This window comes from Pyrgilauda ruficollis, unplaced genomic scaffold, assembly GCF_017590135.1.
Source record: "Pyrgilauda ruficollis isolate IOZ18807 unplaced genomic scaffold, ASM1759013v1 scaffold24, whole genome shotgun sequence".
Lineage (NCBI taxonomy): Eukaryota > Metazoa > Chordata > Aves > Passeriformes > Passeridae > Pyrgilauda > Pyrgilauda ruficollis.
In genome coordinates this window covers 3464134-3489483 of record NW_024523648.1, presented here as the reverse complement: position 1 = coordinate 3489483, position 25350 = coordinate 3464134, and the positions used below count along the sequence as shown (strand labels likewise).

Here is a 25350-nt window from a genome sequence, read left to right as displayed (position 1 = left end):
GCTGCAGCTGAGGACCACAATACACAGAAGAGCAAATTCAGTTAATGAACTCAATCAGATACTCACAATGACCTGTGCCTTCCTTGGAGAGGCACTTAAAAATTATGATCTACAAAGACATTAACATGACCACAGTCAGCGACCTGCAGGAAACCGAGAAGCAGGGTTCCTCTGGCTGGAGCGCAGATGCGTGCACCAGGGCCCTGCTTGGTGAACGCAGACCAAGAAGAATATGTGACCATATTTGACCACCAAAATGAGCAGAGCCATTAACATCCTGAATTAATGGGCTTAGTGGTTTTCAAATGAGGTATTTCCATGATGGACGTGGTGTGGATTCAGCAAAGTCTGCCCTTTAACAAATACAGCTTTGGTTTCAAAGATTTGATTAGGCTTAATACCATTAGGGAACCATTAGTGATTTTATGCTGTTGTTGTTACTGGTTTAACTATCGATTTCTGAACCAAAAATTGAAGACAGTTGGCGTTACCAAGAGTCAAGGTTTAGGAATGCAAAAGCAAATCCAAGGTACAGATGAGCTTCAGATGTGGACAGGCTTCACAGGGTTTAATAGGCTCTCCAGAGTTTGTCAGGTCACAGAGGCTTTTCTTTTTGTGGGGTGTGCATGAGCCCAGTTGTTTCTTTGCATTTGTTGTTTGCTTTAAACACTTGTGACCTCAGCCGGAGCAAGTGGAATTCACACAAGCAATTATTGCATGCAAGAATTAAAAAAACCTCACTCCAACCTTGGTTTATTGTACACCATTTACAAAAAAAACCAAAACAAATGAAAATGATCTTCTTAATCAGCAATCCCTGATCACCACCACGTGTTTTTAAAACAGCCAGATGTTCACAGTTTAAGAAGCCAAATAATACTACTACTTTCTTGTAAACGTTAATGGTGAAAGAACAATAATAATGGTTTTAGTCAATCATCATTAGTACTTGAAAGTACAAATATAAATTAAATAAGACTCAAAAAACTTGTACAATAAAATCTGCTATAAACAAAGCTAATTAAAAAGAACTGCTCCCAACCTGGATTGTGGGTTTCATCTTGTTTTAAAATTAAAAGCAGTATTTATTTTTCTGAAGCATCCAAATGAATGTTCATATCCAGATGTCCTTACAAAGAAACATGGTCTTCATTCTTTTCTCATTTTTTAAGCTGTTTATATAATATTTTACTTCTGATTGTCCTTTTCTTCCTTGGCAATCCTCTTTGTCACACCACTGAAATACTTCTCCCGGAAAGAATTGTGTCCCCTGTACGGCATATACTGACCATCCAACAAGTAAGAGTTCTCATCTTGATCCTGCATGACACCAAAAGACAAACATTAGACCCGAGGGGAGCGTGTTCAGCACGTACTGCCACCACTCTGCCTCCAGTCTTTTTCAAACCATTATGTGCAAGGGTAAGGCAGTTAGGTTTTTGTTTTACAGTTCAACAGCACACTCTTAAGTCGCTTCAAATGTCTCAGCTGACATCACCAGAATCCCACCCTTACACGACTAAATGAGCACAGGTACCATGCATCACACAGGTCACTGTCCAGAAAAAATATTTTCAGGAGCATTGTCAGTCAGAGGTCTGTGGAAGGCAGGCACAAACAGAAGATGAACACAAATGGTAAAATGAGTTCGTACAGTTACTGAAGCACATTCAGAGAACTTTTTTTTCTGTGCAGCATTCATATATTTCTGAAAGTTAAAGTTGACACAGTAAATCCCTATACATAATACCTATTTTACACCAGCCAAAAACACAGTTTAGAAAATTGGCCCACTGTATATACAAAGGTTTAGTTCATCATGTACTGTGGCTTTATACAATTAAGATACTTGTCAGCTAACATTAGCAATGCTGTAAGATAAACATTACATCAAACTTTAATCTGAGCGTTAAAAAAAAACTGATGGCAACTTCTAAAAACAGTTTTATGCTTCTGGGTGATGTCAGTTTTTCATTATGCTCAAAAGCAGGAAGGAACAGCGAGAAGGAGCCTCACACAGAACAACTGAGCAGCACTAGGAGAAAATAAAAACAAGCACACAACAGAACCAAGCCTCTATTCTGCCATGTGTTTCTTCTCAGGTTTTTAACCAATGCAGTAACACAGACATTGGTTCACTACCTTAAAACGTTTAGTTATTTGTTCTTATTCAAAAATAAAGTTCCTGTGGAATGTTTTAGCAGTAGTAGGAACATGGAAATAGATTTTAGTCAGTATTTTCGTATTACAAGAGTATTACAATGCAAGCATGATCAGAATCCTAGTGGACAATCTCTCCCTTCAGCTCTTTTGTAGCCTTTTCCAGGTTTCACCTACTAAGATCAACACCTTTACTAGCTCTGGATATCTTAATGAGCATTCTAAGGGAGTGAAAGAAGGTTTTCCAACAAAGCAAGACGCTTGTGTGCATGTAGAAAGGCCCTCTTCTGGACACAATGAGATATTACTTCGAAAAGGTCTCCCCTGCTATGAAAGCAGACGTCAGGAATGTGACACCAGCTTAAATTAACTTGCTAAGTGTTCAGTGCCATGTAGATATCTATTATGTAAAGCATGTACACCAGCAGCAGCAGCTCTATTTAAATACTGCTGTTGGAAAATAGCAGTAGAAAATTACTTCAGGAAACCCAGTGCAGGCACGGTATTCTCTCTTGTCTTTTGGTCACCTGTGAGAGACTGCCACCTCCATGACTGTTCTCAGGCTCACAAACAACAGGCTTTATTAACACGTTTGTGAAAAAATTGAAAATTACAAAATTGCTATAGACAGACAGGAAACAAGAAGGATTTAAGACATACTTCTCTCACAGCCAGCCTTTACCCATTTCTCCAGCCACTCTTTGGAAAAGAGCACTTTTTCTTCTCTTGAAATTCCAGGTCAAAAATCCTTCTTTGACATAAACATATATTTTTATATCATTGGGATGTTTTAACAATTCACTTATTTTGAGAAATGGATAGGATGAGAAATGAACCCTGAAGGATAATGATACACAGATCAAAGATACTCTAAGATAAAAACAAATCCCCACAACCTCTAAGAGGTCATGCATGTGTACAACATTCATCTTGATTCCATAGGAAACAAAATGCTGATTTGGGGGGAAGAGATGAATGGGTAAACTACCCTCTCCTCTACCCCCAAGCTGGTTAGGGCAAAGAGAGGATGTGCTGTGTAGAAGAATAAGCTCCAAGAAGAACACAGGTGTAACAGGGGCATCTGCATGCACCACATGGAAACAGGCTTGGTGCACCACTCCGCAGCAGAATCTCCTCTCAAAAATCCAATCCTCATCAAGAGCTCTGCACACACTGCTCGCTAAATGACAGATCTGCAGTCAGGCATGGATGTCATAGGAGAGACCACAAAGGAAGCTTCTGGCCCACATCGCAATAATTCCAGTCTAAGAGGTTCCATTCCCTACCTCTCACCTGTACAGGCATGACTGTCTAATAAAGATGGCAATTGCTTAAAAAACCAAACAAAAAACCCCAACCAAACAAACACCAACAAGAATGCAAATTGCTGCTTAAAAAAGGGAAAAGAAAATAAGAAATCCTGAACTACCTGGAGAACTCACTGTTGAGATTTACTAGTCAAAGGAATTTTAAAGGCAGCATGAGGACTGATCAAAGTAACTGAAATTCTTGGATTTCAGAGACTAAGGATTTTCAAACAAATTCTAACTTACACTGTTTTGTATCAAGGAGCTGAATGGGTACAATCTGAACACCAGGGATAGCTTCATCTAACTCTAGAGAGAAAATAACTTGTGAACAAAACTTTAACAACTTATTTGTTCTAAAAACAACACTAAAATAGGTTTTAGAGATGTCTAATAAATAATGAAGAGGTGGAAGAGAAGGGGATGCTGAATGATAACAAGAAAATGTTGTTTAGATCTTGGCAAATATTAAGTGACATTCTAAAGATTTTTATTCATCTAGCATGCTCCAGTTCAGCTTCAAGGTAATTACCAACATTTAGTTTTAGTTTAAAAAAAACGTCTTCCTAGCATTATCACTGTTTCCTACCACTCTACATCTGGTGCTGGACAGTAGCTATAGAAACCACTTGTACTAATGTTATACAGCTATAAACAAAAAGGAACAGTTACCAAACCAGAGACAGCAGGGTCATATACCCAGGAACAGACACTGCTAAATTCAGCAGGAAAAATTCTACACCAGTAACCATTCTGGAGTGAGCACGTGACATGGAAATGCTTGACCCATTCAGCAGGGTGGTTTGTGTGCCTGGTGCTTCACAGTCCCTTCCTGGACAATCATATGCTCAGAGTTTGTCCTTCAGTCAAGTTTTCTGTTACATCTTACTACATCATTTCTAGGCATCTCTCTTGGCATTAAAAAAGTGGGATGCCTCACAGGGAAGGAGAAACACAGGGCTCTGGGCTGAGGCTGCAGTTGCCCCTGCCCCACTCACCCTGGGTTTTGGGGGGACAGTGTGCAGATGTGCCCTGGGGGAGGCAGAAGGGGAGTGTGCATTTTGGGGTGAACGCTGTGCTGGGAGGAATAGTGGCAAAAGTTGTCTGAAACAGTAATTAAAAAAACCAGAACTTTTCTGCTCATATTGTGCACATACTGGAGGAGCACATTCATATCAGCACTGAGTTCAGGAAGAAACCTTCTCCAGTTGGCACAACTTCACTGTAAACTTAAGAAGAACAGACTGGATGCTTACAAGACAGTGAGTTATATACCAGGTCTGTGAGGTTTTTAATACAACATATGATCTTCATGCTTATGATTTCTTATGATAGATCAACCTAGACATACTCACTTTTTGCCTTCACTTTGATCTCTTTTTTATTACAAACCATTCCAATCAAACTGCACCACCAATTTCAACTGAACTCATCTCCATTTAAGAGTTTATTTAAATTGTTAATAGTGAAATCAAAATTTGCTGTAAAAACTGCATATCCTTATTGGTGCCAAACATTGGGGAAACCGAGTAACTGCATAATAACAGTAACATGATTTGTAACATTTCTCATCCATTTGCAAGTGCTGCACTAAGCTGAATTAAAAGGCAGCTGAGGGCCTGTTACAAACCAGTTTAGTAATGCAGACAGGAACCCTCTAGAAACTCAAATGGTAGGCATATCCATAAAAATTCTCTCACTTAGGAAAAAGAAAAGCAGACAAAAGTATAACTACTAAATTTTATGGTCTGGTGAGTCAGAAGTACTCAATTCAAAGGTTGCTTAGGATATTAACAGAAGAAAAAACATGTTCCAGGTAAGGGACACTGGGTTGGGGAAATCCTAGACACCAAAACAAGGTCCTAAACCAAGCAGGCAGTGGCTAAGGATTCAACATAAATTTTGTTCTGTAGACAAGTTTTGCATCCTCAGAAACCACACATGGGTTCTGGTATCTTTAAATTATCTAACAGACATCTGGAATACTGAATGTAAGCACTTGCACAGTCTTATCTAAGCAGCAAGTCTGCCAACTACTCTCAGGTGCTCAGAGCTAAGCACTTCCAGACATGAACCTGTCAGACCACGAACTGAAGAACAGGTGATGCACAAGAGGAGAGTAACAAATGACGCAAGTCTGATTGCAGAAGGGCTGATATATTTTTTAGGTTAGAATATGCTACCCTACAGCAGTGATAGCAATAAAACTGCTGTCAAAAAACCTCCCTGAACACCCTGACAAGCACACGTCAAAAACTTTCATCATCTGCCCTGCTGGTTTGCTACTGGTGAAGTTGGCAGCTCCGAGGCTGGGCTCCACACAGAGTGTTTACAGAAGTTCAGGTGTTGCTCGAGAAGTGCAGTCACCACGAGCATCATGAACGCAGCACTGAACCCCTGGCGTGTCAGCAGTGCAAGCGCCACACAGACACAGCAGCCTGACTGCATCTCCTGCCGTCTGAAACAGCTCTTCCAGCTGACAACCAAGGTACTAAAAACACTTGCTCACTGAGTGCATTTTCATTAAGAATTTGCCTCACATGTGTTTAACATTTCTTTTAACAGTATGAAGTGAGAGAAGTAGCAAGAATGGAAAGGAGATCTGAATGCCATATTCCCTGGTCCCAATGCCTCAGGAGAGGCACTTAGTGTGTCACAAAACAAAAACAGAAAAAAGAGCCAGTGTGCTTTGCTGTACTTGTCACAACTTCAATATTATTCCAAAAGATAAAATGTACCACTCTAAAGATGAAGTAACAGAATTAAATAAGGCCTACTGCAAGACCCACAAAGATATTTAGTATTTACCTGGGCATTGAGACACACTTTGAAATCAATGGAAACTTAGACATTAAGGCAAAGCCTCTGTGGATGGGATTTACAAGTAACCATAAGTTCAAAGATCTTTTTCACACTATCAAGGGACTTTTTCAGGATGAAGAGTTTACGAAAAACTGAGAATAAAAAGGAAGAAACCAAAACCAGAACAGTCCCCTAAATCACTGCTCAATTTTACAAAAGCTCTAGCTCTGATCATAAAAACCAAAGTGTGACTGAAACAAGGATCAAATGCTGAATAGCATGAACTTGTCACGAACGCAACAGCTACTATTTTACACAATATGATCAAGAATTCAAGCTTACCTTGAATTCTTTCACCTTTTCCATGGTTATGAGGCGCCTTGATGTGTGGCTGGAAAGCAGCTGCTCACAGTTGCTAATAAGTTTCAGGCATGGATGGCGGGGAATGATCTCTTCTGTGTATCTGGAAGAAATAATCACTCTTAGTGCTGTAGGCTCATCAAGTGGAAGACCTGCATCAGAAACAAAATTCTTACAGACACTTCACATAAAGGTTCACAGTTGAAAGTTGTTAGGCACTTTAACCTGATTAAATAAATTCAGATATTGCTGCTTCAGAGTTTTGACATCATATATTCCAATTATCTTGACATGCAGTGTCAAGTAAAGACACACTCTCCCCCATTTTCTGCATGTATTTAAATGATGTTAATGTATGTACACATGGGCCTGCATGTATAATTTCAAGTATAAAATATCTCAGCCAACCAGGAATAACAACTTAGTCAGAGTTGTGATTTTAATATTTTCCAAGTCAACATATATGAAGTTGCAGGAACAAGAGACTTTACACTGGCTCCCTAAAAGGAGATCACAACACTTCAATTTCAAATCTTATTAAGCCAGGTCTTATTAGACAGTAACACTCCTGAACTTCAAAATTTAGTATTACAAATTTATCTCATTAGAATTACTTTTTCTAATGGCAAAAAAAAAAATAAAATCCACCATCATTTAACATTAGATAGGATTTAATTATAAGCCAACGTTGCTACTATCTATAGAAGCAAGAGTTACAGTGTTTTAAATGCCCCACCTCATAAGCATACTAGTTTCTATATAGAAAGTGCTTTCTGTAAATTGCTTTCAATCCGTCTATTTCTCCAAATGCTGAAAGAGAAATTTAATGATTTAAGAGCTTTGCAGGGAACTACAGCAGCAAGAAGTATTAACCTAGCTAGTATGATAAATATGAGATATCCTTCCTATATACTGAAACATAGATCAGCCATTTATTCCTAGATTTTGTAATAAGCTTTCATGTAATAGTTATGAAAAGATAACACAGAAAATGGCTTCTGGTATTGTTAGGTATGATTTTGTACAAAACACCTGCTCCTATGATTCTCCAGTGTTTGGGGGTAAACGGAAGAAGATAACACAGAAAATGGCTTCTGGTATTGTAGGTATGATTTTGTACAAAACACCTGCTCCTATGATTCAGTGTTTGGGGGTAAACGGAAATCAGACATTGAAACACAGAACTGAACAACTTAATATCTCTGACTTGAATTTAAAAGGTACAAAGGAGTAGCTTTACTTTTTCCTGAATAAAAGCAAAGGTGTTGGTCTAGATTAAAATAGGATCTATCTAGGTGCTGGTGGAAAACTTGGCATTTCTTAACATAACAGAGAGCTATTAAACAAGCAACTCAATCCCAAATACAGATCTGCAAATAAGAAAAAACCCAAACAGTACTGCCTCTCTGCTTTTCTCCAAAATTTCCAGATCATAAAACTACCTTTCAGTCACTTGTCATGTAGAAACAAGTATCTGCTTTGGCTAGGTGAAGTCAGAACGTGCTTTTGGCAAAGGAGAATGAAATTAATTCTCAACTGCTTTTCCTATTAGACAAGACTTTTGATGCATCCAGTACCACCAAGCTGTCCTTCTTTTACAAAGGTAGGCACCCCGCCACAATATTTTAAAAGTTTCTCTCAATAATCATACAGGAGGCTGACTTTAATGGAATTAGAAGAATTTGGACCCAACAATGATTTCAATGTCTGACTGAAAGAGTAAACTCTGGAGTGAGATGCTATCTTGAAGAGGGAGAGATCACTATCACTTTGTTAAAAAAGCCTTTTCTGTTAGCATTAATGAATGTATTTCTACATTCTTTCAGGTAAAACTCAGGAACATGTCAAGTAAGGAATACAGAAGCAATGATTTTAACAGACACCCAATCCAATAGTTTCAGCTGTAATTTAAAGTAACATACAAAGATCTCAAAAAATGAAACTCAAGGCAGGTGTTGCCAAGGGATATTTGATAATGCAACATGTTAGTAGAAAGTATCTTCTCCCCACTTAATTGCTTGAATGCCCTATGTTCATTATTACAGCTGAAAATAAAGTGACCATCCTACTACTCTATGCTAATTCTAGCAGCTTTAGTATTTCAAGTCATAGTATGATGTACAAATTCACTTTTAAAAAGTCAACTCTACTAGACCTCCCCAAAACAGCAACTAAAGCTGATCCCAAATATACAGTTCCCAAGTTATCTGAAGTGAAACACTTTACACTGCTGTAGTGAGGAAGCACGTTTTTACAAAAGTTCAATGAGCAGAAAGAAAAACACTGGTATCTTGATGAACAAAATAAATTCAGCAATTCCAAAGAGATTTTATTGACATGAAAATTAGCTATAATATTATGAATGGCATTCATTGCTTTGTCTGTGAATTGTCTTGTGAGAAAAAAGGCCTAAAATACCAATTTTATAGTTTACTAAAAAATACAAACTATTAAGTGCACTCACCATTACGGAAGCATGTAATAGAAATGGCTCCTTTTGATTTCCAAATTTTCAAAACAGCATGATATATATAGGACTATCACAAGCCATTTCCATGGTAAAACCAGGGTCAACCACCACTTTAAATAACAGTATAGTTTGACTGTACATAGAAATATATGACACTGTAGAAACTATCTTCAGTGCACATCTGTATCTGGAAGACATCTTGAAATGACTACTGTACATCAACTCCTCGCTTTACAGTAAAAAATCTTTACAAAACAAAAAAACCCCTCAAACCTAATCTAAGAGATGCTGAAATAAAACATGCAAACAGCTGGTGTTCCTGATGCACTCAGCTCCGATCCCAGGCTGCACTCCTGAGCAGGCAGGATCCCGCAGTCTCTGCTGGCCTCTCTCGTCCCTAACAGGGCTGCTCTCGGATGCTTCCTGCCTCTCACTGCCATCTCTTGGTCACTTGACTTTTATTTCTCAGAAGAAAGCTAAATCAGTAGTGCCAAACTCCAAAGGCTGTTTGGATGATTTTTGCACACCTCTATCAACCACTTTAGCAGAAACACATACTAATACTAGCCTTGCTTCTACTGTCTTAGAAATCTATCTGCACCTTGAAAGTAACTTTTTAAGCTTAAGCCTCAACATGCATTTACAATAATATGCAAAGGCATTTTCTGTGTGGTAACAGTCAGTAATTATCTCCGTTCAAAAGCTCTGTTACAAAATGTGGTCTCCCTCATACAAAGTTTTAAAACACAAAGTCTGGGCATTACTCGTAAGTGGTGGCACTGTGTCCCAAAGGACAGCAGGGAGAGAATGCAGCATCTGTTCTGACACACAACACAGCAGAATTCAACCATACATACTCAGGCCTGTATATGGGCAGCCAGTAAACCAATCTTCCTCCCATCACCAGATATTCTGCCCCAAACTTCAAGAGGTCAAAAAAGATGTCACTTAGATGGTAACTGGATGAAACGAAGAAGTGATTTTCTGCGCTGAACAAAAAACATACAAGTGTAAGCAAACAAGAGCGCAGGTAAAACCTAAACTTTAATAATAGTAATTAAAAAAAAAATACACTAAGCCACAAAAGCACTTTCTGAGCTTTGCAAAGCTACTTAAGACAATCCAAGAGTACAACCTACTATGAGGAATACTTCTCAAGTTCCCCCCAACTGTCTCTTTGACTTCCACACATACTAAAGATGAGTCTAAAGAACCACAGGTATGTTGGCAGAAGTTATTTTGCACCGCATCTTCCTAAAGGAATTAAAGTCAGAAGGCAAGGAAGGCCAGGCAGTGGAGAAGCCATGCAATATCTCTGAAAAGAAAGGAGCAGTGGGAAATGCAAAAGAAAAAAGTTAAGGGTAAAATTACAGGTATTCCATTTTAGAGTGATTTTGCAGCCTCCAGGGACCAAAGAAACACATGCTGATGGTGGCTCAAAGAGGTGAGAAATACACACACAAGGGATGAGAGAAAACAAAACCAAGGTTTCAGGAAGTGACACAGTGGTTTGGCAAACAGAATAAAAAGGGGTTTTCTTCTTTAGTTAGAATTGCTACCATTTTTTAATTTCTGACAGCCAACCAAGAAGTAATAAATATTCTAAAACTGCAACTGGGTGTCCATTAAGACAGTTATATTCTGTAACAGACAAGACAGCTTCCCTACCTTCTTTCAACCGATTTGACTGTTTCCTTTTGTGATCCCATTCTGCGAGGAGCTTCTCTGATACCATACGGTGCTAGACAAAGCAAAAGCAAAATGCAGAGATGAGAACCTCACTCTTTGTCCAAATAACACACAATCACACCATACATGCACAACAGTGCACAAACCGTGGCTTATACAAGGTTAAAAACATTGAAAGCTTTTACAAAGTAAAAGTCAGTAAGGGAAGTTTCTTCAAGACCTGTTGAAAGTTTCTTGCTCCAAAAAGTTATTTTAAAACTGGTTTAATGAAATCCCTTCAGCAGCAAGAGCTTCTAGTAGCCTACATGTTTGTTACATGACAAAGGACAATGCTGTGTTTTTTCTTAAAAGATATTCCTTTGATTTCCAACATGTGATAAATAATCCCATCCTTTTTTGCTTGAGACATGAATATGTTCCCTATAGCACTTAACTAACCTTTCTCAAAATTAAATTAAGTATACCAGAATTTCTTGTCAGCACATTACACAAATGGTAATTCTCACACATAAGAACCAGAGAAGGCTTTTTCTCATACGTTTTTTGCACATTTCTAATAGCATAACATACTTACATCATGTTCAAAAAATTTGAGTTTGTGAGACTTGTTTCAGCATCACAGAAGCACCAATGTAACCACTTGCAGAAGTTTTACAAATGGTTTCACACTCAGTTCTAAGTCCATATTACTATTCTACACTGTCTTGTTGCCAAACAGGCCAAACAAAAACCAGCAAGCAACCCACAAAGAAAAGTCACACTCCCTATTCCTAATTAATATAAGTGTGTCATTGTAAAAGCCAGTACCTGAGATCAGAAATTGCAGTATCAAGGTTTTCATTTATCCCCTTGGTTTCTTTTCCTTCTCTTACAAGACAAATAGTGTTTAGTAAATAGGTTTCTAAAAGAGCAGAGGATCCTTTCAAACTGCTCCTGCTTCCAGTAGCTAAGTGTATTGGAAACACATAAAAATTTCTCTTTGGAAGCATTACATTAAACATTAAAACAAGTCTCCCAAAGTCCATCAGAGATGCATGGCAGATTCCAATGTGCTGCCAACAGCAACACAGAGCATTCTGGTAAGAAGTCTCTATGCATCAATCATGTGATGCTTTTACTGAAGGAGACTTCTTCAAAGGATGATTTTCAGCCATACTGATTTCTGCTGCTGAGTGTAACATTCTCTCCATGGGAGAAAGTGTCATTTTCAGCTTTGTTACATGTTAATAACTATCCTTAAAATAAATGCAGAGACGTCAAATGCAGATGCAATTTCCATAGTGCTGCTCTCAACAACCACCTTTGGAAACATGGAAACAGCAGACCTGAGCACTTGTCCAGGCATTTAATCAATGTCCACAGGCAATCATGTTTTAGTCACTGTTATTGGGCAACAAAAGGCAGTAACAAGCTTACGGTCTGTAATGATTGCATCAAACAACATCCCTTTTCTCCATATTGGTCTTGAAAAATCAGCAACAAGTGCATCGAGGTAGTATTTCTCTAAACCATACTGTCGGAGATTAGCTCTGATATTTTCATCTGGCCCTCTCCATTTCTGGTTCTTTCTGCTTGCCTTGCCTGGGAGAGGAAGGGGAATGGAAAGGAAAAAAATAGCATACTCAACAAACTATTATATAAGATCTTTCATATACTCTAACATTTAAATTAAAGGAAAATAATCAAATGTCACCAAAAAATCCCAAAATGAAAATATATGAGAAAAGTTCTGCTGCACCATCTGCACAGGGTGTCAAAGAACACATTTACAAAAATGTTGGTTTGCAAGATGCTCTCTCCATCCACCAGTCACAACCCTGGTGACTAGGTCAAACATAATTTGCATATTTGCAAAGAAGTAACAATGAGATGAGGGTTCTGGGTTAGGTTTTGAAGAGCTTCCCATATCATAGGTTAAAAGGGTACACAGCTGTGCTAACGATTATTTCGAACTTCGTTTTGGTCTTCATTATTCTTTTTCAAAAATATTTCCAGCTTAAAAATAAGATAATATCTTAACTAGAGTACATGTAAATTGGTGACTAAAACTAAGCATGACCAAATAAATCCTGCAAAGATTAATGCTGCTTTAAAATCCACTAAGTGTCATCTGCTACCAGTCTTCTTAAATTACAGAGGGTAAGATTTCAGTGGCTTCAAAATATGTAACATACCTAATCCATGGATTGTGTTGTAATCTATATCAGTGCCACACACATATGCCCCAAAATGTGCTGAGGAGATTAGAAGGCCACCTAGACAGGGGAGAGAAGAGGTAAAGTATAAACTTCTGTCATAAATATCATCTGCGTTAGGATTTTTTCATCAGGAACTTCAGGAGCCTACAGCAGCAGCACACTAGACCCAAGGAAAAGAAAAAAAGCCAAAACAAGCACTAAAAAAAGAAGTAGAACTATCAACCAGTTAGAATCACTATGTAATTATAATCAGACATGAAAACACTAAGTCCTTTTTCTGCTCTACATGATTTTTCTTATCTTGCTATGCCCTATGTCTTGCTACTCCTCATCTCTGGAGATTGTTCAAGAGTTTTGTTTACGGCTTTCTGTATTTTAAGCAGTAAGATCCTTTAATCATTATATGAACCAGAACTTTTGATTCTACTTTGCAAGGAGCAGAATTTCAAACTGTTGTCAAACAATTGGAAAAATCATCACCAAACAAATGGCAGTTCTACTGTGTCTGTTCTCAAAGCCAGTTTCTTTAAAGGTGTCCAAAAATCCAACTTCTGTAAGGTGGCTATTGCCATGTTGTAAGAAACAATGGTCAAGAGCCTTACAAATGTAAATATCTCCAATGTAAACATAAATATCAAAAACATTTCTGCAATCGTTTTCAAGTGTGAAAACTACATACAAATGCATTTGTCTGTGAGCAGGCTGCCTACTTTGTCAGTAGTTTTACCAATGTACTTATTTTGTAATAAAATCAGTTTTTTTAATTACAGCTATTGCGACATGCCTTCCAAATTAAAAAAGAAAAGAACACTATACCAAAAAAAGTGTGATTTCCCCTTGAAACTGACAACAGCTGAGCAGCCCACAGAAAAGAATAAATTACATTAATTAACAGCTTCCAAATGAAACAACGGAGAGACTGCAGGAGATGAACAGATACCTGTGTGGTCAAGTTATTAATAAAGAGGTCTGTGGCTACCAGAATGGTTTAGAAGAGAACAGAACTGAGAACAAGGCTGTGAACCCTACTGATGTCAACAGTCCTGCTAAATAAAGGGGATGACTGCTGCAGGATGAAGGGCTGACAATTTGCAAGCTGGCTGGGGGGGTGACACCAGTTCTCCCATTCATCAGGAGTGTGGAAAGAGGCATCTCAGGTGGCTGCACTGTCCTGAGCCACCCACTGAGCACCAGCAAATCCCTAATGTGCCTTCTGTGCACCAGCAAATCCCTAATGTGCCCTGTGTGCACCAGAAAACGTCTGCACCATATGCTAATAAACTCTACCAAAACCAAAGTCGAGTGAGAACTGCTGCAGGATGAAGGGCTGACAATTTGCAAGCTGGCTGGGCGGGGGGTGACACTAGTTCTCCCATTCATCAGGAGTGTGGAAAGAGGCATCTCAGGTGGCTGCACTGTCCTGAGCCACCCACTGAGCACCAGCAAATCCCTAATGTGCCTTCTGTGCACCAGCAAATCCCTAATGTGCCCTGTGTGCACCAGAAAACGTCTGCACCATATGCTAATAAACTCTACCAAAACCAAAGTCGAGTGAGAACAAAAAACTTTTAATATTCCTCTGTTTTTTCTTCTGAAATGGATCAGGGAAAAACAAGGTTACTCACCCCAAAGGAATCACCCATTTCCCTTCTTGGCTGCAATCCCTCAGGACAGATGGGCAGTACATCCAGAGGGTCAAGACAAATTTAGCTAGCCCTGACCCCCAAGTATGGCGTACCACCCAGTCCTACAAAAAAAGTAAGAAGAGAGTCCTTTGCCCATCTAAGAAAATTTTTAATCACAGGCAAAAAAAGAAGCTTGGAAATCATGAATTTACAGCTTTTAATAAATCTCAGCTTGTACTAGTTCAATTGTGTACACGCAGAAGGTGCACAGATACTTACATACTCTTACATAGCCAGCCCTTTGATCAGTATATGAAAGGGTTAATCAGGGAATCACTCTGTCCCTGTGACCTGTAGCAGAATGATGATGCACAGAGCTTCATGCCTTTCTAGCACACACTATTCCTCCACCTCTGCAGCACAGACGAGGCCTGGTCCTCCAGGATGTCAAAGAAAAACTTCCTGTCATTTACAACTATGCAGTATCACAAATATCTTCCAAAAGAACAACCAACAAGATTACTGAGATAACCTGAACTGACTGTCTAGGGGGAAGCACAAAATATTCAGGCAAAAGACTTGATTTATTCTTCTAGAAGCTTCCAGGCTTCCCAACCTGAGGAAAGAATATCTAAACATGGATGGAATTTAAAAACACAGTCTTGGCCATTCCAATTCTGCTCAACAATAAAAAGGGGAATCAAGGCTTCTAAAAGCCAGCCTGGAATATGAAGAGCACTTTATATTCCAAGGAAAAATGCTAATTATCCATTCTTATACTAATGTGAAAGACTCATGATTTGGCTTATGTGGCAAAAACCAGCTTGTTTGCAACTAGCAAGAACCATTCTGCAAGGCCATTCTGGTTTGGTTCTTCTGTTGGTTTACTCTTCACTTTTTCAGTGTAAAAAAACAGGCAGCAACACAGCCAGGTAACAAAGCTGCACTAATAAAGAAATCTGAACTGCAGTTCCCCAAAATGCTCCTCAGATCCCAAATATATATTTTTCCAAACCCATCAGCTCAAAATGACTGCATCACTCTCAACTCCAAACCACTTCCCAGAAACTCCAGTGACAGGGCACTGTTGTACTGACAAGCTCAAAATCTTCTGAAGGTCCTCAAGAGACAATTGAAATTCCTAGGGTTTACTAAAAAGAAATAAGTGCAAAAGCCACTTTTATTTAGTCATAAATACACTCTACTGACAAATGGCATGCCACCCAGTATCTCCAGTGTCCCCCTTAATCCCTACCCTTTATATTACAAATGTCTAACAAAAAAAAAATTAAAATTGTAATTCAAACTACTAGGCAATCTGGGAAAAATTTTGTATATGTTGCATATATGAATGTGTATGAACATACTCATGTATATGAATTATGTATATGTTTGAACTGAAACACAACAGTTATCTTGAATTCCTATAGCTTCGTTATTTTTATGTGATTTTTCTTCTTCTGTCTTTACCCTTCCTTTTCATTTTTCTTCAATTTTCACTCCCAAGAAAAAGAATGCTCTCAGAGACTTTATTTTATGATTTAAGTTATCAGGTTTTATAAGACAAAAAGCCACAGACTCCAAAATGAAACCAACTGCTAAGAGGTAAGTAGAGGGATTTCCTGAACCTTTCAAAGGACAAGCACAAGAAAGAGGAGAAAATTTCATAAGATATTATTACGCATGAAAAAAATCAGGTTCTATAAGAATAAAATTTAAGACAAAAACATAGAGTTCACCAAACCCTTCTGAAAATATCATATCCATGCTCTTTTTCTATGGCACAGAGAAGACACATACTAATAAGAATTTATCCTACTAGTGCAGTCTTCTCTCTCCCTAACTTCACTGCAGAGATTTTTCTTCATCTTCACATTAATATACGTATTTTTAAATCTCTGCATTTCACATGTGGTCACCTTAAGTTTAGCAAGTTGAGCATGAGTCAGCAGTGCCCTGGCAGCCAGGAGGCTCAAGCATGTCCTGGGGGGCATCAGGCACAGCATTGCAGCCAGGCAAGGGAGGGGATTGTCCCACTCTGCTCTGCACTGGGGTGGCCTCACCTTGAGTGTTGGGGCAGCTCTGGGTGCCACAATATGAAAAAGACATTGAGCTATTGGAGAGTGTCCAAAGGAGGGCAACAAAGATGGTGAAGGGCCTTGAGGGGAAGCAGCTGAGGTCACTTGGTCTGTTCATCCTGAAGAAAAGGAGACTGAGGGGAGACCGCAGTACAATTTACAACTTCCTTGTAAAGAGGAGGGGCAGGCACTGATCTCTTCTCTGTGGTGACCAGTGACAGGACCCGAGGGAATGGCCTGAAGCTGTGTCTGGGAAGTTTTAGGTTGGATGTTAAAAAATAGCCAGAGGTGGTTGGGCACTGGAACAGGATCCCAAGAGAAGTGGTCACAGCCTGACAGAGTTCAAGAAACATTTAGACAATGCTTTCAGGCACATGGTGTGACTCTTGGGGATGGTTCTGTGCAGGGCCAGGAGCTGGACTCTGATGATCCTTATGGGCTCTCTTTAACTCAGGATACTCTACAATTTGATTCTAGGATTCTAGGACAGAAACACAGCCTTTGCTACATTCTTGAAGAAACTACTATAGGTAGTTTAACACAATATACTGTGCTTTTTAATTATATGGCACAAGCTGACACAATAGATCTCCTATTTCACATACAGCTGAGTTTACCAGAGGCAAAAAGTACTTCTGTGCCAAGCACAGCAATATGTGGAATAAAAGCTCCCCCTCCTGGCTAAGATAAGGAAAGCTCAGCTGGGGAAGGGTACCTTGTGTGAGTAATAATATCCTGAACATAGGCTTTGCACAACAAAGTGTTCCTCATGGAATGATGCCATTTCACTATTGCTATGTTGTGCTGTATGACCAGAAATGCCCTCAGCGCTCCCCTAAAAAGTCAGCTCTAAAATGCTGCCCTTTGTAATGTCCTGAAAGTGACTGCAAGTGCTTAGCCAAATTCCAATTCTTGGTCACTTTGATCTTAAGCAGTCCATGACAGACATGGATGGGTATTTAGGCCATGTGGCATAAAACACAACAGTGAAGACAGACCTTTTAAAAGCTCAAAATAAAGTGTTTACATCTTTGGAATTTGGTCTCCTTCCTCCAAAATCCCTTTCAGGTTAACAAATCATTAATTTTATAAATCCCATTTTGCCTTTGGTATCATCTCAAATACCCGCTGAGCACCAGAAGTCGTGACACCAGGTAAAAGAGTAGTGCAAGCATTAACACAATCTTCCAGTTCTTCCCACCAGCAGAAGAAAAAAAAATAAATCTATATATACCTGTTCCAACAAATGGATCGTATACAATGTCATTGGGTTTTACTCTCCCATGGTTTGCCATGATGAAGGAGAGGCAGGCATCCATGCTCGTGTTTCCAATGAAGTGTCTCTTCTTTACACTGTAGGATTCAATGAGTTCTCTTTGGCCATCTGCAATCTGTTGAAATATTTAAAACCCCTGTCAGATCCTATATAAACAGACATGCTAACAGACTTGCTTTAGTGACACCATCCAAAACCAGGTAATTTCGCTTCAGAACACATCACCTTGCTTTCTGACATCTGAAGATATGACAGACTTCTTTCCAAGCAACAGATATCTTGATTCAACACCTGGGTAAATTCTTCAAGACAGAGGTTAAAAATGTACAAATATTTTAGAGAGAAAATTTTTTCTAAGAAATTACAACTAGAGTAATTTTGCTATTATTCTAAGCATCAGGAAAACAATTCCTGGAGATTGAGAGTTAAAAGGATTTCAAAAATATGAGGATTACACATGTACATTAAGACATGCATGTACACACACGGATGCTTAAGGTCAGACAGAATTTCTTTCTTCACTGTCATTTCTGTCCCACTCAAAATCCAAACTTAGGACAGTGTTGACAGGTGAGAATTTGAGGGAAAAGCAAACAAAGACCAAATGCTGGCATTTTTACATCAGACTTCCAAAGCACATTGGAGAAGACCAAAGCAATCTGAAACAAAACACATTCAAACACTATCCAACACTATCCCCCTACCTCTGCTCAGCATCAGTCTTACTGGGTTAACAAAATACACCTGCCAATTTTTTCAGGTTGGTTTACTCATTTTTAAACACTTCAGGAATTCAGCACAGATGGGACAACAGCTGCAATGTTTTGCAGCATCAGCACAACACAGGGTGCTCACACATCAATCACAGGCATGGAGAATATTCACAGGCCCTAACAGATCTCTTGAATCTCTAACCTCCCTGGAACACAAGTCACTGACTACAGCTACCAAACCTCTGCAGTGGTTCTCCCTCCTTTCAGCTGCCCTTGACCCAGGACACTGCAAGCACATATTCCCACCAGTGGCTAGTGTCATTCTGGGAGATATCCTTTCAGGAGCCACTTTTCCCTCACAAAAAACATAAAAGACCAGACCAAATTTCCTCAGGACATCCTAATAATGCAGCAGGTTTAGAGTGCAATATGGCCAGCAGGCAAGAACATTTGTAGTGAAGATGACAGATGAGAGGCTCCAAACAGTTTTTGTACTTGGTTCCTTTTGCACTGTTGGTGTTCCCTCGGGCAGGTACTGTGGGAACAGGTACAGTCCTGTGGGCTGGACTCATTGATGTCCAAAGCCTCAGGGATCGGTCTGCACCTTTCCATGGAGGTGCCTGCTGGGATCACCTGAAGCACTTACAGAATGCTTCAGAGAGGCTGATGCCACTCAGCAGGGCCACAAGCCATCTACACTTCTGCACATCTTTCTGGGTGTTTGGAACAAGTGCTTTCAGCTGCATCTAGGTCCAAAAAAATACAACACCCCCACCCCAGCTGTGCAATCTGGCTGCTGTGCTGAGTCCTCTCAGTGGATGGCAAGACAAAGGTGTGTTTCCAGATACAACTTCATTGTTTTCCACCTCTAAATTGTTCAGTAAAGCTACTTTTTCCTAGTCACAGTAAGGACGCCCGAGACTTGCTTCAGAGTACTATGCAATGACAAATTCAGACAATGGTATTTTCGGCTTCTATTAGAAGTCAAAACACCTTTTACTTTTAAACTGAAGTACTGAAAATACAAGCTTGTAAGAACTGAAGCAAACATGCTTACGCACCCATCTACCAAAATACAGATGAATGGGCTCTTCTGGAACATCATTTGGGTTCATTCCATAATCTTCCAAAATCCAAAATATGTGTTCTGGATTCTTCAAATTTACTTTTCCTTTGAATGGCAGAAATTCAAGGGCCTATACAATAAAGAAAAACAGAGTAAAAAAATAAACAGGGTCAAATTTTTTTAAATGGGTACCTTCCCCACCACCAAGGAAAAAAACCAAAACCAGCCAAACAAAAAAAAAAAAATCAGAAAAAAACCCACAATTCCATTTGTGAGAAATGGTATATTACTACTAAAAAGTTCAATTTTCAATGGTTTTTTGAATGCCTTTCTTCTTAACAAAAATAGCTCGAATGATTACGGTTTGGAAATTGGGAACATATATACAAATAACACTTTTTATTAACTGAACGGAACTCACCTTCAGAGGAAATTAACTGTGCATATTAATTATGCAATTTTCAAGTTATAGAAACAACACTGATGATGAACAATGGGATGTGAAATTTCAGTGATGTGCAGCTACAATTGTTTAAATACTTAGCATTATTTCATCTACACAAAAACTGAACGGGGAAAAAAAGGTACAACTTATACAGATAATTTCAGTCTCTGTAAATGAAGTAAATTGAACAAATAGGTGCCAAAATAGAATGTGGAAGAGTGAAGTAAACAGTCATTTGGAAAAATTTCCTAAATTAAATACTGACATAGTTAGGAGGAGAGCACAAGTACAGAAAAGAACAGGAGATCAGCACACAATCCACAGTTTGCAGCTGAAGTCACTTGTTCCACACTCTTCAACAATAAAAGATTAATAAGGAGATCAACATATTTTCCAAAAATCTAGCACCTAACTCTTGCTATTTGAATCTTATAGTTCTCATCAGTAAGCTTCAGTTTCCCCAGCACATTGGGCTGAAATCAGCAGTGATATTTGTTTGGCATTGTATATGCCTTAAACAGTCAGTTTATTGGGGGGGGGGAAAAAAAGTTATTAATTTTGAGAGAATGTTAATTCAGACACAAATATGTCATTTAGACCTGATAAGATGTAAGCCATAAACTTCCTTAAGATCTTGAAGAAACTTAAGTACACTGATAGCATGGAATAAGAACAACATGAACAGATTAAACTAAACAAAGATTTTTTTTTAAACCATCTACTTACATCAATCTTTTTTATTTTCTGTGCTTGGGTCAGTGTTTTATTAAATGTATGAATATGTACTTTGTAAGTAGAATCTGACTGTAGATATGGAAGCTGAAAAGAAAAAAAAGGCAAGGACACTTTAGTTAGTACAGATGCAGTGCTATTCAGTGGGCTTAAGGAACCACAGTACCCAGATTGTTTATATTCATACCATCTTGTCTGTTGGATAGTTCTTCAAAGATGTATAGAGCTCCCCTGCAGACTTTCCATGGCCCCACAGTTCAAATATAGACCTGAAATTACAAAGTTTTTGACAGTCAGTCACACAGAGCAAGGAAAATGCCTTACAGATACTTATTCCTTTTAACCTACTTGGCCAAGGTATTTAGGCTTTAATTCATGGAGTATTAAAGCTGGCATTTAATTCTAGACTAATGTTTCAGTTTTTGTTTGTAACAAGTATTTTTAATCACAGGCTGATTTTTCACCGATGCTTTTCTTTGTTTGGTAACATGTACCAAAAGCTTCAGAGCTTTTCATATTGATTAGCAGTGCAATGGAGGTACTGCAGTGATCTTATTCTAAAACTTACATATCTCTCCACAACCAGCATGACAGAAAAATAAGCCATGGGCTAGTTATGCTTTCTATATAGAATTAGCATACATTAGCTGAGAGTGCACAGTGTGCAGAACATCTGCAAGCTGTTTGGTCGCATTTTACTCCCCAAGCTGCCTGCAGCTGCTTTTTGAAGTGCAGTTCTCCAATCTTTAGGCAAGAGTGGAGAGTCCACTCTTGCAGTGATTGTAATAAAGTCATTGTAGTTAAAACTGAGTACCTGAGACAACAAGCACTCAACAGGGACTGTGCAACATTCTGCAGAGGAGACCAAGCTCTGAAGAACACAGCACAGGAACCACAAGTTTAGTATGGTCAGAGGGACATAACACACCTGTGCTGCTTCTCATCCTGAACCATACTTCAAGGCCTCTCTCACGCACCTCACTGGGAAGCATGTTATTCACACACCTCTAAAAAGGACCACCTGGAACAGTCACTCTCCAGCATGTTCTTGTGCTCTTGAACTTCCTAGAAGGGACTCTGCTGCAGTAGTCAGAGCTGAAGGCTTGGATGCCAGCACTGAGGGAGGGTGACTCAACCTTTCCCTTCCATGATTGTCAGTTTTCACATTATCACGGTTGTATCTTTCAATTCCACACATATTTTAGAAAAAGTCCCTAACTCAATATTATACAAGGCACATAAAACATGAGTAACACTACAGGTGCTGTCTCTGGAGTGAAGAGCACCCTGAATTGATCATGCACTGAGTAAAGAGGACAGACAGGCATGCTACATAATCAGTCCTACAGGAGTCCTACAGGCTCCAATAACACCTTCTCAATTCTAGAGGGAATAAAAGACTCTGTATTTTATGACTCCATAAAAAAATCTGTATTTTCCATAATAGAAGAAAATTCCACTGCTTCTGTTATTATTTACAAGATTTTTCATCTCTTACTTTGCACATACTGTCCGCTTCATTAGTCCCCTTGCCATCTCTTCTGAAGGAATATTGAGAATCCAAAAGGGAGACTGCAATCAAGAGAAGGTAAGTCATGCAAATACCCAGCTGTAGGATGTCACATGAATTACACAACTACACAGTTCTGTTCCATAAAAACAGAATATGCATACTGAAAATTTAAAAAATTAATAAAAAATACATCTCTCACCTTTAATCATTCAGAGAACGTGGGGATAAAATAATTAATCTGAGACAAAACTGTTTACTGAGCTCGAATGTCTGAGAAATTCTGTTCTGTATTTTATTTTTCCAACATAACTGACTTGGTAAAATGTTATTTGCACTTCTCTTGATTATTCATCCGCTAAAGACTGGAAACACCTCGTTACACACAAGCAGTAACTAAATCCCAATAACATTCTCTGGCCAAGCAGTGAGACCAGAATCATATGGCTTCCTAAGTGCACTTCTCCTGTCTCACTGATTTAGAGGCAAACACCAATTCCGAACTGCTGCCGAGTGTTTCCAGGGTTTAGCTATCCTAAAAAGCAAGGAGAGCCTCCCAGCAGATGGCACTGCTTCTTTTCATGCTGGTAAACGAAGACAACTTGAGGTGCATTTTTGCATCTTTTTTTCCTGAGTTCTGAGTCTTTACTGAAATGGAGAAGCCCTCAGTTTTGGGAAGATTCCTCATTTTCCTAAGAAACTTCAATATTTATTCAGCTGCCTACAATTAACAAAAATACTGTAAAGAACATACTTGCTGGCCATACACACGCTCAAGTAAAATATTTGGTCCTCACTTACATTTACACGAATTTCCTGCTCGCCACTGAATTGTCCACCACAAAGCGAAAGCAATGATGTTATTTCCTAAAGTGAAAACATAAAGGTCAGGCTTTAGAATCTTATAAAGAAGAAAAGGGAAAGAGAAAAAAAAGAGAAGAAGTAGCATGACAAATTCTAATGCAGATGGTAGATAGGGCACATGTTCACAAGTAAATTCAGACTGTATGTACTGTTCATGAACTGAAAATTAAAACCTCCCTGCTATAAAAACAGCTTTCTCAAAATTCATTGGCAAATGTCAGGAAAATTTCAGTAATTAAACCCCACCATTTCACATATTCTCCTTCATCAGAATCTTTACTGTGCAATCCAATGTTCTCACAACAATATTCCTCTTATAAAATTATCCATTCTCTTCATAAAATATTTTTCTGACTAGTTCACATAAAAGTGATGTTTCACTAGTAACACTGACCCAGGGCCAGGATCAGCAGATCATCTGGCTAAAAAAAAAAATCTGTCCTTGCTTGCTCCATTAAGTTTTTGACAAATCACGTTCCTAGCACAGCTCATCACAAAACCAAACAAGCTGAGCAGTCACCAAAATAAAAAGAGAAATAGCTCTGCTTCCATCAGCAGCTATATCAACCAGATGTCCCCAAAACCTGGGTGATAAAAAGAAAAACTTCTTGTGTTACATATGCATCATCTTCTTTTTACTTCATCCAATGACCTTGCCTAAAGGAAAACCAGGATGACCATGAATGGAACTCAGGTTCCAGTCCCACAAAACAAATAGGAAGGAGAACCTTAATGAAAACCAGGAGAATAAAAGCTTCAAGACACACTAAACATTTTGTAACACGTGACAGTCCAATCGACGAGGGAACATCACCCTGTGAAGCAGACCACGGCACCCAGTGCCACATCCAGTCTTCCCGGGAGCACCTGCAGCAGGGACGGTGACTCCAGCAGCTCCGCGGCAGTCCATCGAGAGAGGTCCTGGCGTGAGCCCAGGCCAGCACCAGCCACTCCTGCACCCACGGCACGCCGGCGGGAGCTGACGTGTAACTTAACTTTAAAATCAGTCACCAAAGCCAAAAACTTGAAAGCATTTTTGTAACCCCAGCTTCCGCTTCTCACATGGAGCCCCGGGTACTCTGCTGGCAACCAGAGCTACTCTGAGAGGCTCTGGAAAAGCGAGCGGCAAGGAAAGTGCTGCCTTAAAGCCACCACGCGGAGGCTCCCCACGAGCCTGGGGCAGCAGGGGAAAGAGGGAGCCTGGGGGTCCCTTCCAACAGGACGCGGGGAGCGGCGAGGGAAGAGGCGCCGGGCGCTCCGGCTCTCCCGGAGAGAGGGACCTGGCCGGGGTCCGGTTCCCGCGGCACACCCGGGGCCGCGCCGCCCGGGAGCGCCCCGGAGGGGAGGGCAGCGCCTCACCAGACCCCGGCCCCAGCCCCAGCCCCAGCCGCAGCCCCGGCCCCACGCAGCGCTCACCGGCAGGCGGAACTCGAGGTGCTCCTGTGCCAGCAGCAGCAAGTAGCGCCGTAGCGCCGGGGCCGCCAGCGCCATGTCCGGCCATCCCCCGCCTCCCGCATGCGCCGCCGGCAGGGAAGGGCGGGAGCGGCGGGAGGAGCCCGGGAAGGGGCGTGTGGCGGAGAGACCCCCGCGGCCTTTGCGGCGGGTATACGGGGCTGTGCGAACTCTTCAGGAATTGCTGCTCATTTCATCTCCTTCTCATCCTCCTTGTAGTTATATTTTGGGTGTGCTGTATCACGCACGCCACGTGTCAGTGCAGCAGTGCCTGCGTGTGGTTTATAAATAACTCCGTGTACACTGGGGACACGCTCCCTCAGGGGTGCTTCACTGTCTGGGGCGCGCTGCGGCCTCTCCCGGCCACATTTAAGGACCTGGAGCTTTAAATAACATTAAGAATTAACAGATGCCGAAGGAGTCGCATTCCTTTTTCCGTGGGAAGGAGGTCAGCGCCGGCGGCGTGGGTGTCGCAGCAGGTAGAGAAGCACATTCCCAGGAAAGGGGCAGAGGTGTGACGGTCCGGCAGAGGGGCAAAAAGGGGTTTGTCTTGCGGATTATTTTATTTTAATATCTGGTCTTGATAATTGTAATCCCGTACTC

The 25350-nt window shown here is 40.0% G+C and overlaps 1 protein-coding gene across 2 annotated transcripts; it reads right to left on the bottom strand.

Annotated features, from left to right (window-relative positions):
- Positions 1–541: 541 nt before the first annotated feature.
- Positions 542–24928, bottom strand: TRMT11 (tRNA methyltransferase 11 homolog). Of its 2 annotated transcripts, XM_041470076.1 has the most exons (13): positions 24712–24928; positions 23233–23298; positions 22420–22493; positions 21109–21190; positions 20916–21008; positions 19740–19874; positions 17924–18080; positions 12963–13043; positions 12205–12369; positions 10768–10840; positions 9957–10088; positions 6612–6732; positions 542–1320 (listed from the first exon to the last, which is right to left on the bottom strand). In XM_041470076.1, the coding sequence occupies exons 1-13, from the start codon at positions 24784–24786 to the stop codon at positions 1189–1191; spliced, it is 1386 nt and encodes a 461-aa protein (XP_041326010.1). In that variant the 5' UTR covers positions 24787–24928; the 3' UTR covers positions 542–1188. The 2 variants fall into 2 exon arrangements, with proteins under 2 accessions (XP_041326010.1, XP_041326012.1); XM_041470078.1 differs by lacking the exon at positions 12205–12369.
- Positions 24929–25350: the final 422 nt, after the last annotated feature.

What these genes read in the sequence shown, in the direction of transcription:
- TRMT11 (XM_041470076.1), bottom strand. Translation starts at nt 24,786, where the DNA reads ATGGCGCTGGCGGCCCCGGCGCTACGGCGCTACTTGCTGCTGCTGGCA. An exon ending in ATCTGTATTTTGGTAGATGG is followed by an intron (nt 18,081 to 19,739) that starts GTGCGTAAGCAT and finishes ATATTTCAACAG; the next exon opens with ATTGCAGATGGCCAAAGAGA. An exon ending in CTGCCCATATACAGGCCTGA is followed by an intron (nt 6,733 to 9,956) that starts GTATGTATGGTT and finishes TATTTCTTCCAG; the next exon opens with ATACACAGAAGAGATCATTC.